The 12,877-nt window shown below is 34.2% G+C and overlaps 1 protein-coding gene across 1 annotated transcript in view; it reads right to left on the reverse strand.

Annotated features, from left to right (window-relative positions):
• Positions 1-3,286: 3,286 nt before the first annotated feature.
• Positions 3,287-12,877, reverse strand: part of LOC111049535 — a 101,407-nt gene continuing 91,816 nt past the window's right edge. The window contains exon 9 of the mRNA XM_039440421.1: positions 3,287-3,532. Coding sequence (XP_039296355.1) covers positions 3,461-3,532 — 72 coding nt within the window. The 3' untranslated portion in view covers positions 3,287-3,460. The remainder of the gene's footprint in view (positions 3,533-12,877) is intronic.

Raw genomic sequence — 12,877 nt, forward strand, 5'->3', positions numbered from 1 at the left:
TGCGTTGACCTATTCTTACTAATACATTAACTATTCTTATCCTATTATATTAAGTGAGCAATTTCTGTATTATATATATACAGAAATTGCTCACTTCGCTATATATATATATATATTTTTTTCTTTTCATGGTTTTTTATTCCCAACGGATCTCAAAAACGATTTTCACGGAATATGGAACATAGTATGTTTATGTTTTTGTAGGGACAGATTCAAAGATCAAAAGGTTCGAAGAGCCTCACACGTTAACTGAAGCTTATTGTGTGTCCCAAAGTATGTTTCTTAGGCAAACCAACTCCCGTGTCCTTTACAAGGTCCAGGAGTTTTTCCCCCTTTCCAACATCCCATTCCTCACCTGGTTGCTTGCAGCCAAACAGATCCCTTCTTCAAGCTCCAAGACTTTCACAATCCAGTATGATGTGCTTAGCAGTCTCTTCAGACTGATTACAAAGCCTACTGATCTGACTTCCATTCTTGAGTCCAATTGTGTGGAGATGTTCCTGAAGTGGCCATGTCCAGAATCAGGGCATTCAACTGCTTGACCTGACCTCTATTCAGACTCACCAGCCAGCTGGTGAAGCGAGGGCTTGCGTCTGCCAGCAGCCTTTTGCCATGTGCTTGACCAGGGTGACCCTGCCATTGCTGGTGATGTAAGTCCCTGGGACATTCACTTATTATGTGTAAGGCAGTTGTTTTACTTATGCCACAGCCCGGCTCTGGGCCAAGGAATGGCATACTAGAACCCTGCTTTGCAAGCTCATCTGCACGCTCATTACCTCCTATGCCTAGACGGCCAGGTACCCAACCAAGATGCACAGAGTTGCGTGTTGCAAGCCTGCTGAGTGTTTTGTGGCACTCCCACACCAATTTGGACTTGATTTCATTGGAGTCAAGAGCCTTGAGGACTGCCTGACAATCTGACTGGATTACTATTATGCTTATGCAATAGCGTCTAGCCAAGACTATTTTGGCACAAGTTATGATGCCCCAAATCTCTGCCAGAAAGATGGTACAGTGTTGTCCCAGACTTGCATAAACTTGTGTTCTAGGTGAATCACTGTACACCCCGTTGTCAGATTTCCTTTTAATAAGAGAACCATCTGTGTACCAGAGAAGGCTGCCTCTTCTCTATAGCAGAATTTAACAGAGAAAGATTTAGTTAAAACCAACTCCGTGCTCATGACATCTGACATCATTTCAAGCACAGGGCTGTGGGCAACAGCTTTGGTTATTGTGCAGGTTTATGATATAAAAATTCGATAGGACTATATTATAGGTCTCATCCCTGGGAAAACTCGCTAAAGGATATGAAAATGATAATAATTATTCATTCTTGGAAAATCAGATGTTAATTTCGTCGTTTGTCAATAACAGAATATGCGAGTTCCTGTGTGGGAGAGAGACAGAATTATGTTCAGCTGTTCAATCAATCAGCTTATCTCACGAGAAAATATTATCTATAAATTTTAATCGGCTTGATCTGGGGGGGGGGGGAATAGAAGGCTATCCCTAAGGCGAATAGGGAAAGGTTTTTCTTTTCTTTCTCTATTCGCCTTGGGCTATCCCTACTTCTAGGAAGTAGGTACGCTAGTTTAACTAGGTGGTGGTGAGGGGGTCCCTGGGCATGTACGTAATCTGCTCGGCGTCTTTACACTATCAGACGAAATCAGTTGAAAAATTATTATTATGTTAGCTGTGAGTTGAAAATTATCTTCTCCCCTTTAATCTGAAACTATTATTATTTGGGGTTTGTCATGTTAATAGATAATATTCTTCTTATGAGGTTCAAAAATAAAATAAAGTAACCTCCAAGTATTATTCACCCAAGGTCATTAAAATACAAATGTACCAAGTTATGGACGTTTATGGACGTTCATGAAAGCTTAATGGTACAATAATAATTGAAAAAATGAGTTCTATATCCAATAACATAATTAGAACTGTAATAGTGTTAATATTGAGTGGGTATATTGTAGTTGTTTTTGTGTATCTTATATTATTTTTCTGGTTTTGAACTTTGATTTCTACTGTATGTTGAACCCTGCGTTCTAAGTGTGAGAATTGACTCTGTATTGCTTGAATTTGCTAACTTGTTGCTTAGTTTAATTAATTAAAGCAATTTTCGTGCATTTTTCAAATGCAGTTCCAATTTCATGTCGAGAAAGCCACTGTATTTGAAAATTTCATGAGCATTGATCTTTTTGCAGCTTTGGCTTTTCCACTGCAAGTTATGCTCAACGCTCATGGAGGGGGAATAATTTTCAGTGAGAGGGCCACAGTTAAAATTGAGATGTAATCGGAAAAACATCATGTAACTGTGTGCGAGCCTCGGTCCTCTGAATGGGAAATGGGCCCATTCAGAGTGGTCCTCTGAATGGGCCCATTTCCCATTCAGAGGGACAAATTGTTAGGTTTTCAGCTATCAGTAATTTTTATCTAGTTGAATAGGAAACGAAATTTTATAGAGTTAGTAGGAGTAGTAGAATCAGGAAATTTTTTATGCGTGTGAGTTCAAGTATAGTGAGTTTTATTGAAGCGTATGTGAGTGTTTCTGAAGAGTCCAAGTTTGAATATTGTTAAAATGGTGAGTGCCGAACTTTTGTTGTTTTTCTTATCAAGCTCAAAATTTGATTTCATAGAATGACCGAGGCTCAAATTAAAATGCAGCAAGTTAGCAGGTTCCCAAAATGTATAGATTATAGATTGAGTACGTCTTCTTGACCTGAATCGATTGCTGAATAACTTCGATCTGTTTGAAAATTTGACATGTTACCTGACTTTCATTAATTCATTCTACCTATTTAGAGTTCAATAAACCTGGAGTTTGATTTTATTAGTATTTTTCATTGAAGTTCCTGGCTCGTAGTTGCCAGTTGCTAAAATAGGTGACAATTGATTAATGATGATAATCTGTGCATTTGAATGAATGAATCCACTAAAAGCTCCCAACCAATCAAGGATTCAAATAGAGATTTGAAAGCATAATTTTGGTAAATATTATAGAAGAGAAGAAATACCTCCTCCGTTTACATTGGTGCGCAGCGGTGGTAGAGACTGCAAGAATGTCTATCAAACCTCATGTATTTTTATATATTTCATATTTTGGAAGATTAATCAAGTCATGAGACAAAGATATCACCGGTTACAGAAATGATGTCAGGTGTGTTGTAGGGTTGAAAATACCTCCACCAGTTACAAAACCTTAATTATATTAATAGTATCATCATGTGTGAGTAAACAGAGAAGGAAGAAAAAACATCAATAGAGAAAAACTCTCACAGAATGATCCACTTAAAGTCGAACTGGAACTTTATTCTTAAAAGTTGGAACACAATAAGTCACATACTATTGTAGTATTTATTGTAGTAAATGTAGTATTCAATTCAAAACATTATTTCTTGTTGAATTCAAAATGAGTTTGGAAAATTTAAGTATAATATTATAATAAACAGGAAGGATACTACTTCTTTGGAGGATTTCCATTAAGAACAGCCAGAAATAAATCAGTATATTCGTCTTTAGCCCATGAGTCCTGGAAATGATAAGCACAAATTTCAAATAAATAGCAAAGATTTCTGTCCAATTACTTTATGTATCATATAGGAGTATTTCACAAACCTGAGTGAGGGTGAAGTCTTAACTTGACCAGGTTTGATTTTGTCTATGTATGCGAAGCATTCAACAGATTTTATGAACAGATTTTCATGAGATTTTGAAGAAATGTTCCTTTTGTATTGCGCGTCGTCGTATGTGTAAGTTTTTCTGTTTTTCTTTTTCTAAAGGATAGTATGAAGAGAAAGAAGTCTCTTCCAAACTCTGATAATAAATAATCATTTTATTTTTTTAAGAGTCTCAGCTCATTCAAATTGATTGTACATTCACGTCAATTAGAAGTAATAATGGAAAAGTAATGCTATAACAAACATAAATCCTCAAAATAAACAAATAGCAACTTAGCGACAATTAAACTCATATGATAAATAATATACAATATTAACAGATGTAGGCTCCATAAATTGGATATTCCAACACATGCAACCACAATAGATAGTAAATACTGTGAAAATAATTCCCCTGCAAATCCAGTAATCGCCCTAAATACCTTAGCCTGTTTCTAGAATATAGTTACGTCATCTTAAAGCGTTCACCATGAATTTGTAATGTCTCAAATTTTATCCAAAGAAACATTTGAAAGGAGAACCATTACTCAATTGTCATGTTCAACAATATTATTTGTATACTTTCACAATAAATTGTGTCTCACATCAGGATACATAGGGTACCTGACTAGGAAATGAACTGTGGTTTCCTCCTCTCGCACATTGCAGATTGGACGACAGTGCTTGTATGTAAACTCCATGGCTATGTAAACTCCTCTCTCCTTTTATCTTTCAGATAAAATACACTTACAGTTGCCAAACGCAGCTGAGTTATGCATCTCACCCATGAAAACACCGATTCTAAGACAAGCTGTTCGCCCAAAACGAAGTTCGGACTAATCTTATAAGTAAGGACTTGATTTTGAATTGATTGCATGCTCTAAATCTGCAGCATAGAGTGCTGTACTATGCTCAAGTGGTATTTCTCACTCTATTTATCTCAAGATTGTTAATAGATTTTCACAATGATTCCAATCAATCGTGACTGTAGTGAAAGAAAATTGTTGTTGCAATAGACCCAGTTGAGCTTGTTTCTGCTTCCATGAAGCTGGTTACTAGACAAGATAATTGCCCATCTCTTCTCTTCTTCTTCTCTCTCTATATCTATAAAAGGCTAAGCCCCGACAGACTGAGATCACACCACAGCCCAAGCTACTAAGCCTAAAAACTTGAAATTTTGCACAATTGTTTATGGTAGCCTCAAAACATCCACTAAGAAAGGATTTGTCCCCCTGAGGGAGCTGGGCCCCCCCCAAAATTTAGTACTTTTTAACCGTTCATTTCACAGCAAAGTCATAAGGAACTTTTTTGTTCAGCTATGGAAAAAACTTGGACCTATGCAGAAAAATTCCGACCAGGAGCTCATAGGGGTCCAGAAGAGGGTAGTTTTCGAAAATTTTCATGGAAAATCACACTCCAGCCCAAACTAATTATCCTACTGACTTGAAACTTTGCACAAATATTCTTCAAACATGCTAGATGCGCACTAAGAACGGATTTTGAGATATTTTGCCTCTAAGGGTTTCAAAGGATGAAAAAGGATCCAACTAAGTAAGCTTATGAACATGGTAAGGTGAATGCCATATGGAACTGAGATAATTGACACATGATATCCCAACATATGTTATAATCATTGGAAAGCATAAAATAATTTCATCAATCAGCTGATTGAATCTAATTTTCCATAGATCGAAAGCGCTAGCTTACCACGTGTTTGTTCCATTGTTGTATGAGTCTCATACATTCCGATTAGAACAGAGCACAGAGATTTTCTTTGGTTAGGAGTTTGTTGATAATTCTTTTTTTCAAATTTTATTGCAAACAAAAATCACATTGAAAAATTTCTTAATAGACAACAAGATTTTAAAAAACAAGATGTCAAACATAAACCTATATTCATTTGTAGCATGGCCAGAAAGAGACAAACTTGAGTATTAGCCGTGAGTTCATTCAATGTAACTCATATTTTTGTGTTAATATTTTGTGAACAAGAAGTACGAGTTGATGAGAGATGTGAGTAATATATTTTATTTGATCTAAATGGTTATTCATATTGTAGTAGTCGGGGTCACTTCAAAGTTTTTTATTTTGTAGCTAATAAAAATGTCATACATATTGATTGTCCATAATGTAAGTGATTAAACTAATCAAAATTAATGGCTTACTGGTCCTTCACAGAACTTATAGTATTCCTGATGATTGAGTCTGTCTTTTTTCAGTGTTGACTATTAATAATAAAGCTTTATTTACAACTAGCTTACCTGGCGAACTTCGTACCGCCAAAAGTCAATGTAAACTTCACTTTATTTGGTGAATCATGAAATTTATCTGACAATCAATATTTTCATTCACATCTAAATACGGAATTCCTATGTGCTTAGTCATGCAGCATTCATTATTCCCAAAACATATTCTTCTCAATCAATTGGTAGTAATATCTAACAGTAAAGTGTTGAATTAAAAAAAAAAATAGATAGGATAAATTAGTGTTTCAAAGATGAGTTCGATGTTTTCATAGTTGTTGATTGTCAATAGATGGTCCAGGAAATATGCGATGTACAATGAATCATCACCAGGAATTACATATTCTCTCCATCTTCCATTTTAGGATTTTCAGGATGAAAATAAGCTAAGCTAAATTCAAAAAAATTGTGAATTATTCTGACATTCTTCAGTAATAATAAATGCAATAAGAACAACTCTCTTCCATGAGGTGAATAATTTTTTCCAACATTTTCCGGTTATTCAATGATAGGGGAGTGATAATTATTTGTATAGGTCTTCTAAGGAACCATTGTCTACAGCTGGTACCAATCAACTACACTTCAACCCCAAACTACCGTTGTAATACCAGTAGCCTACACAATTTATCATAGGGTGACGTGTTTATTACAGCTGGTAACTTTAGATGCTAAATCATATTATCTCAATATGATCTTGAATCATGATCATCTTTCCGTTCTTCGGTAGCCGCTAGGCCGACAATTTCGAAAACATAGGCCTGTAAAGTAGATCAATAAATAATAGTTATTAGCCACCCTATTAAAATTTCTGGTCACAAACCATCCCCAATATTCACACAACATATTCCCAAAGTTTCATGCCGTTATGTTAAGTATTTTTCAAGTCATAGGGAACAAACACACAAACAGACATTCATTTTTTTATATATATAGAAGATAGAAGATTTTATTCGGCTCAAACAAAAGCCTCTCTAAATGGAGGTAGAATAATAAGGTTGACAACTTTCAGTTCTGTTGTTTTAACATTTTTTTTTAAATCACTTTCGAAAAGTTCATGTAGTACCTACTATTGTGTTTGAGACACTTTTGGCGCTATCATAGTTTCACAACTATTCTGTTCCACACTCCTATCTCTTGCAATCGTTAACTATATCTATAATAAAATAAAGAGTTGGATTACACGTATGGGTTAGGAAAATTATGTTTGACGCATCATCACGTCTGAACTACTGGACTAATTAACTTGAAATTTTGCTTATAGGCTAGATTCTTAATTAACCAAGGATGGTTATAGGCCTATTTTAAGTTATTTAAAATTTCATTACGTCAAGTTTTCAGATTATCAAGTTTGAAAATAGATCCTTGCGAAGCACGGGTTCCTGCTGGTTTATTTATATATTATGTGATATTCTTACATATGTTGTAATCATTGAAAATAACAAAATAATAATATGATAGAAATTCGAAAAAGAACATCTGTTCTATTATTGCATTCTACCTGATTCCACTTAACCTCAATAATATTGTTCTGATAATTGATAAATATGTTTAATAATATTATTATCATTATTATTAATGTAATAAAAGTATTGTTTCGATAATTAATTATCATGATGAATATAATAATAGTATTGTTTTGGTAATCAATGAATATTTTCATTTTCACAAACTCTTTTAATGGTGAAAGTGGAACAGATGCATCAAAGAAATTATCTCAAAAACATATGTTTAGGAAAACCATAGTTTTGATCTTCGTTTTCCTGATGCAATGTATAGGCCTACACGTGGCATGGATTATTAATTTTTCGCCACACTGCACAGAAAGCAGCTGTTTTCCAGTCCCTACGTAGATCTGAAAGACCTTGTTTGCAGACGACGTCAGAAAAGGGTTTCTTTTCCGGGCTAGGCCAGAAAGTTGTCTCTTTCCAGCCGCTCATGGAAGTAGTTAATAAGTCATCCGCTAGATCGGGCGAGTGGCCACTTTCATCATCAGCTAAAGTCGCCATGATTTCAGTTCCAGTTTCGAATCAAACTAATTCGCTTCGCAACCAGTTTTATTCAATTATTTATTGTTGAATAGTGCATTCCGAATTTTCAAAAATGCTTGAAGATGACTGTGGTATTCCAAGTGGAATTTTAAAAGAATCTGAAATCCTGACTGCAAATCTTCTACTACTAAAATCAAGAGATAGGTACGATAGCTTAACGAGTGTTCTTTATTTTGTATTCTTTAGACTATTTATTTTGTCAGCAATACCTGTAGTGTGGCGAAAAATATCGTTCGCACCACGGGCAAAAATGTTTTTCCAGCTCTCAATCTTTTCTAGTCCTCGGCCTACGGCCTCGGACTTGAAAACCGATTTCGAGCTGGAAAAATCTCATTTTCTGCTCTAGGTGCAAAATATACTATTTCAGCTATAGTGAGGTCCACATGATAATGGCAGTGGATAAAGATAGAAGAATAGCGATGCCGATTCTCTGTATTAATTAATTATATTTCCACACTGTCAAAAACATAATTGGCATCGTTGTGTACCTAGAAAAGGATATTACCACCGGTTTTGTCAAATGATAGACAAGGATAGCAAAACCAAAGTTGATCAAATACTGTCATTATAACGTGGACCTCACTATAGAACAGTTTTTTGAGACTGCTAAATAATCAATCTGCAATTTTATCGATGCTATATCGGCAATATAAAAACGCTTGCAGTTAATATGCCTTTGAATAAAGGTGTTTATTTACATGATAATTTTTCTCTACCATTTTTATTTAATTACAATTTCAAAATTATTCAAGCCTTGATAGAATGATTGACTCACTGTAAAGACAGTCAAAAATTTTAATATTGAAATGAGGGGTATTATGGCAAGCTGAACAAAAAATAAGGTCCTATGCTCTTTTTCGATATTTCTTCAAATGAAAAATGAGTTTTGTGGGTTGTCAAACTCCCCCTGAAAGGGAAACTATTCATTTTATCCTATTTTTTAGTAAAATAACAATGATTTCTGAATTGAATAACATCTTTCTTGCCAACAAGAATCGAACTCTTTGTGAATTTAGATATGACCTACACTTTAGATTCATATACCGGTAATTCTATTAATTGAATTCATGGAAATTGAAGTACTTTTTTCAGTCAGTCTATGATTAGTTGATGAAATTGATTATCAATAAAAAAAATATTATAATTTTATCAGTAAATAATTAGTTGAATGAATTGTCGATGTACCGGTACTTAGTTTTTGCTAACAATAATTTAATATTGGTATTTTTATCCAATCATTATTTTTTTCAGAAGTTATTTCATTTGAATTAGGAAATATTTATAAGCTCCTATCAGTTTATCATTCGTAACAATGAATTGTTCAAAACATGAATTTAATCAAATAAAAACTGGTTCATATAACTCTGTATTCATGTTCGCATGTTTTCCACTTGTGATGGATAGCCAAAATATTGTACGGCGAGCTGCACGGCGAATTGTAATCGAGGGCTCTGATTGGCTGAAAAGTTCAGCGTTCGGAGTGCGGTGAGGCGAACAGTTAGAACAGAGGCAAGCGGCACGGCGAATGGTTCGGAGTACGGTACGGCGAATGATTAACAGCTGATTTTTAACATTATGAAACAGAAGCTCATGTTCACTGAAAGGCAAGATGTTCGGAGGAATGCACGGTTTGCTGCGCGGTTCGAAGTTCGGTTCAGCATGTTTGGACGCAGCTTTAGTTGTTACAGGACATTTATACAGATCGCAGGCCAAAGCAACATAATAATCTATTCTTCTGAGATAATTGACACATGATATTCTAACATATGTTGTAATTATTGGAAAGCTTAAAACAATTTCATCAATCGGCTGATCAAATTGAATTTTCTGTTGATTGAGAGCGCAAGCTTGCCACGTGTTTGTTCCATTGTTGTATGCTTGGCAAGTTCGGTTCGCGCCTTCTATCAGCTGTATATGGAGTCTCATACATTCTGATTAGAACAGAGCACAAAGATTTTCTTTGGTTAGGAGTTTGTTGATAATTCTTTTTCCAAATTCAAATTTTATTGCCATCACATTGATAACTTTCTTAATAGACAACAAGATTACAGAAACAAAATGTCAAACATATACATACATTTATTTGTAGCATATCCAGAAAAAGACAAACTTGAGTACTAGCCGTGAGTTTATTGAATATAACTTGATATATAAATTTTTTGTTAATATTTTGTGAATAAAAATTATGGGTTCATGAGAGATGCGAGTGATTCCTTATATTTTATCCAAATGGTTAATCATAATATAGTAGTCGGGGTCATTGCAATCAAAAGTTTTTCATTCTGTATGGTAGCTAATAAATTTCATACGTATTGATTGTCCATAATGGAAGTAATTATTGAACTACTCAAAATTAATGGCTTACTGCTCCCTCATAGAATTTATAGTATTTCTGGTGATTGAGCCTGTCTTTTTCAGCGTTGACTATTAATAATAAAGCTTAATTTACAACTAGCTTTCCCGACAAACTTCGTACCGCCAATGTATCTCATGTCACACTTGACTTTATTTGGTGAATCATGAAATTTATCTGACAATCAATATTTTCATTCACGTCTCAATACGGACTTCCTATATGCTTAGTCATGCAGCATTCATTATTCCGAAAACATGTTATTCTTCTTAATCAATTGGTAGTAATATCTATCAGTAAAGTTCTGAATTGAAAAAAAGAAAGGTTAAATCAGTGTTTCAAAGATGAATTCAATGTTTTCATAGCTGTAGATTGTCGATATATGGTCCAGGAAATATGCGATGTACGATGAATCATATTCTTTCCATTTTAGGATGAATATAGGCTAAGCTAAATTCAAAAAAATTTGAATTATTCTTTATTCTTCAGTAATTAATGAATATAATATGAACAACTCTCTTTCATTAGGTGAATATTTCTTTTCAACATTTTCCAGTTTCTCAATGATAGGGGAGTGATAATTATTTGTATAGGTCTTCTAAGGAACCATTATCAACAGCTGGTACCAATCAACTACACTTCAACTCCAAACTACCGGTTTAATACCAGTACACAATTTATCATAGGGTGACGTGTTTATTACAGCTGGTAACTTTAGATGCTAAATCATATTATCACAATAATATGATCTTGAATCATGATCATCTTCCCGCTCTTCGGTAGCTGCTTGGCCGAAAATTTCGAAAACATAGGTCTGTAAAATGAATTATTGAATAATTATTATTAGCCCCCCTATTAAAATTTCTGTTCAGAAACCATCCCCAATATTCACACAACATTTTCCCAAAGTTTCATGCCATTATGTCAAGTAGTTTTCAAGTCTACAGGGAAAAAACAAACATACAAACAAACACACAAACAGATATTCATTTTTTTATAAATCGATTTTCATTCGGCTCAAACAAAAGCCTCGTCTCTAAATGAAGGTAGAATGATAAGGATTCAGTTCTGTTGTTTTAACATTTTTTCAAATCACTTTCAAAAAGTTCATGTAGTACCTACTAGTGTGTTTGAGACACTTCTGGCGCTATCATACTTTCACCACTATTCTTTTCCACAGTCCTATCTCTTGCAGTCGTTAACTATATATATAATAATTATATAAAGTAAAGAGCTGGCTTATGTATGTACGGGATGGGAAAATTATGTTTGACACATCACCACGTCTGAACTACTGGACTGATTAACTTGAAATTTTGCATATAGATTCTTTATTAACCAAGGATGGTTACAGGCCTATTTTCAATTCTTCAAAATTTCATTACGTCAAGTTTTACAACAGATCCTTGCGAAGCACGGGTTCCTGCTAGCTCCAAATATATTTTTGGGTATATAATGTGTTCTCTAACTGAATATGTGTTTACTTTGATCTGACAAAAAGCAGTATTGACTGTGAAATTTTGTCAATTGCAGTTTTAATATAATATAGACTAGTAGTTCTGCGAACAGTAGACCTCGCTCATGATTACAACTTTCAATCTGATGAGAAGGGCCAGTACAGTAAGTACAGTATATTGTGAAGATTTAGTCATGTCATCTATTATTTTCTCATTATTTAAGTGCTAGAGACACTGTTTGCAGGGACACCGGACTTATCAAGGAGGTACCTTTATATCGTCTCCATATTTACAATATAAACATATATTACAACTTTTCTAATAATTAATTATAAGAAATCGGTCAACTGACGGAAGAATTGAATATGCAGTAGGCAATTTGGATGATGAATCGTCTCATAGACAATGGTGAGACGGAAAATGATTCTAAATAAGATGGGTTTGTTGGTGACAATTACAGGAGGTTGCTAATGATGTTTTTCATGAAAAGTGGATTCAATGTTATGGCTTGTTATGCCTATGCAGAATGTTAATGCTCACAAATCGGTTTCCGATCTCATACCTAAAGGAAAACAAAAGACTTGACACTGTAGAGCAACACAAAAATGCATAAAAATGCATACAATACAATAATAAATTATTGATTTACTGATAAACTGGAATTCAGTTGAAAAATAACTGAAATAATAACTGATAGTTATGAATAAAAGAAGTTGGAGATTAAAGAAATGTTTATGATGTTAAGAATAATATTGTCCAAAACTAAAATAGTTGTTGATTTATTAGTTGATTAATTTTATGCGAAAAAGTAGGAACATGAATTGCTGTTTTTCAAAGATACGAAAAAGTAACATTTGAGGTTAGTTTACGGTTTTTTAAATATTACAAACAACTGGAGGTCTCACCAAAAATCGTTACACATACGTTTATGCGCCTTGTTTCAAAGAACTTGCATATCAAATTTCATCCAAATCGGACAATAACTGCGGTACAAACAAACAGACAAAAGCCGATTGAGTTGAATCTAAGACCTCAGCTATGCTTCGGTCAATTATCCCTCCCATTAAAAGAATAGAAGTATAGATAGATAGATCATGAGGGTACTAGCATAGAGAAA

This window comes from Nilaparvata lugens, chromosome 13 (genome assembly GCF_014356525.2).
Source record: "Nilaparvata lugens isolate BPH chromosome 13, ASM1435652v1, whole genome shotgun sequence".
NCBI lineage: Eukaryota > Metazoa > Arthropoda > Insecta > Hemiptera > Delphacidae > Nilaparvata > Nilaparvata lugens.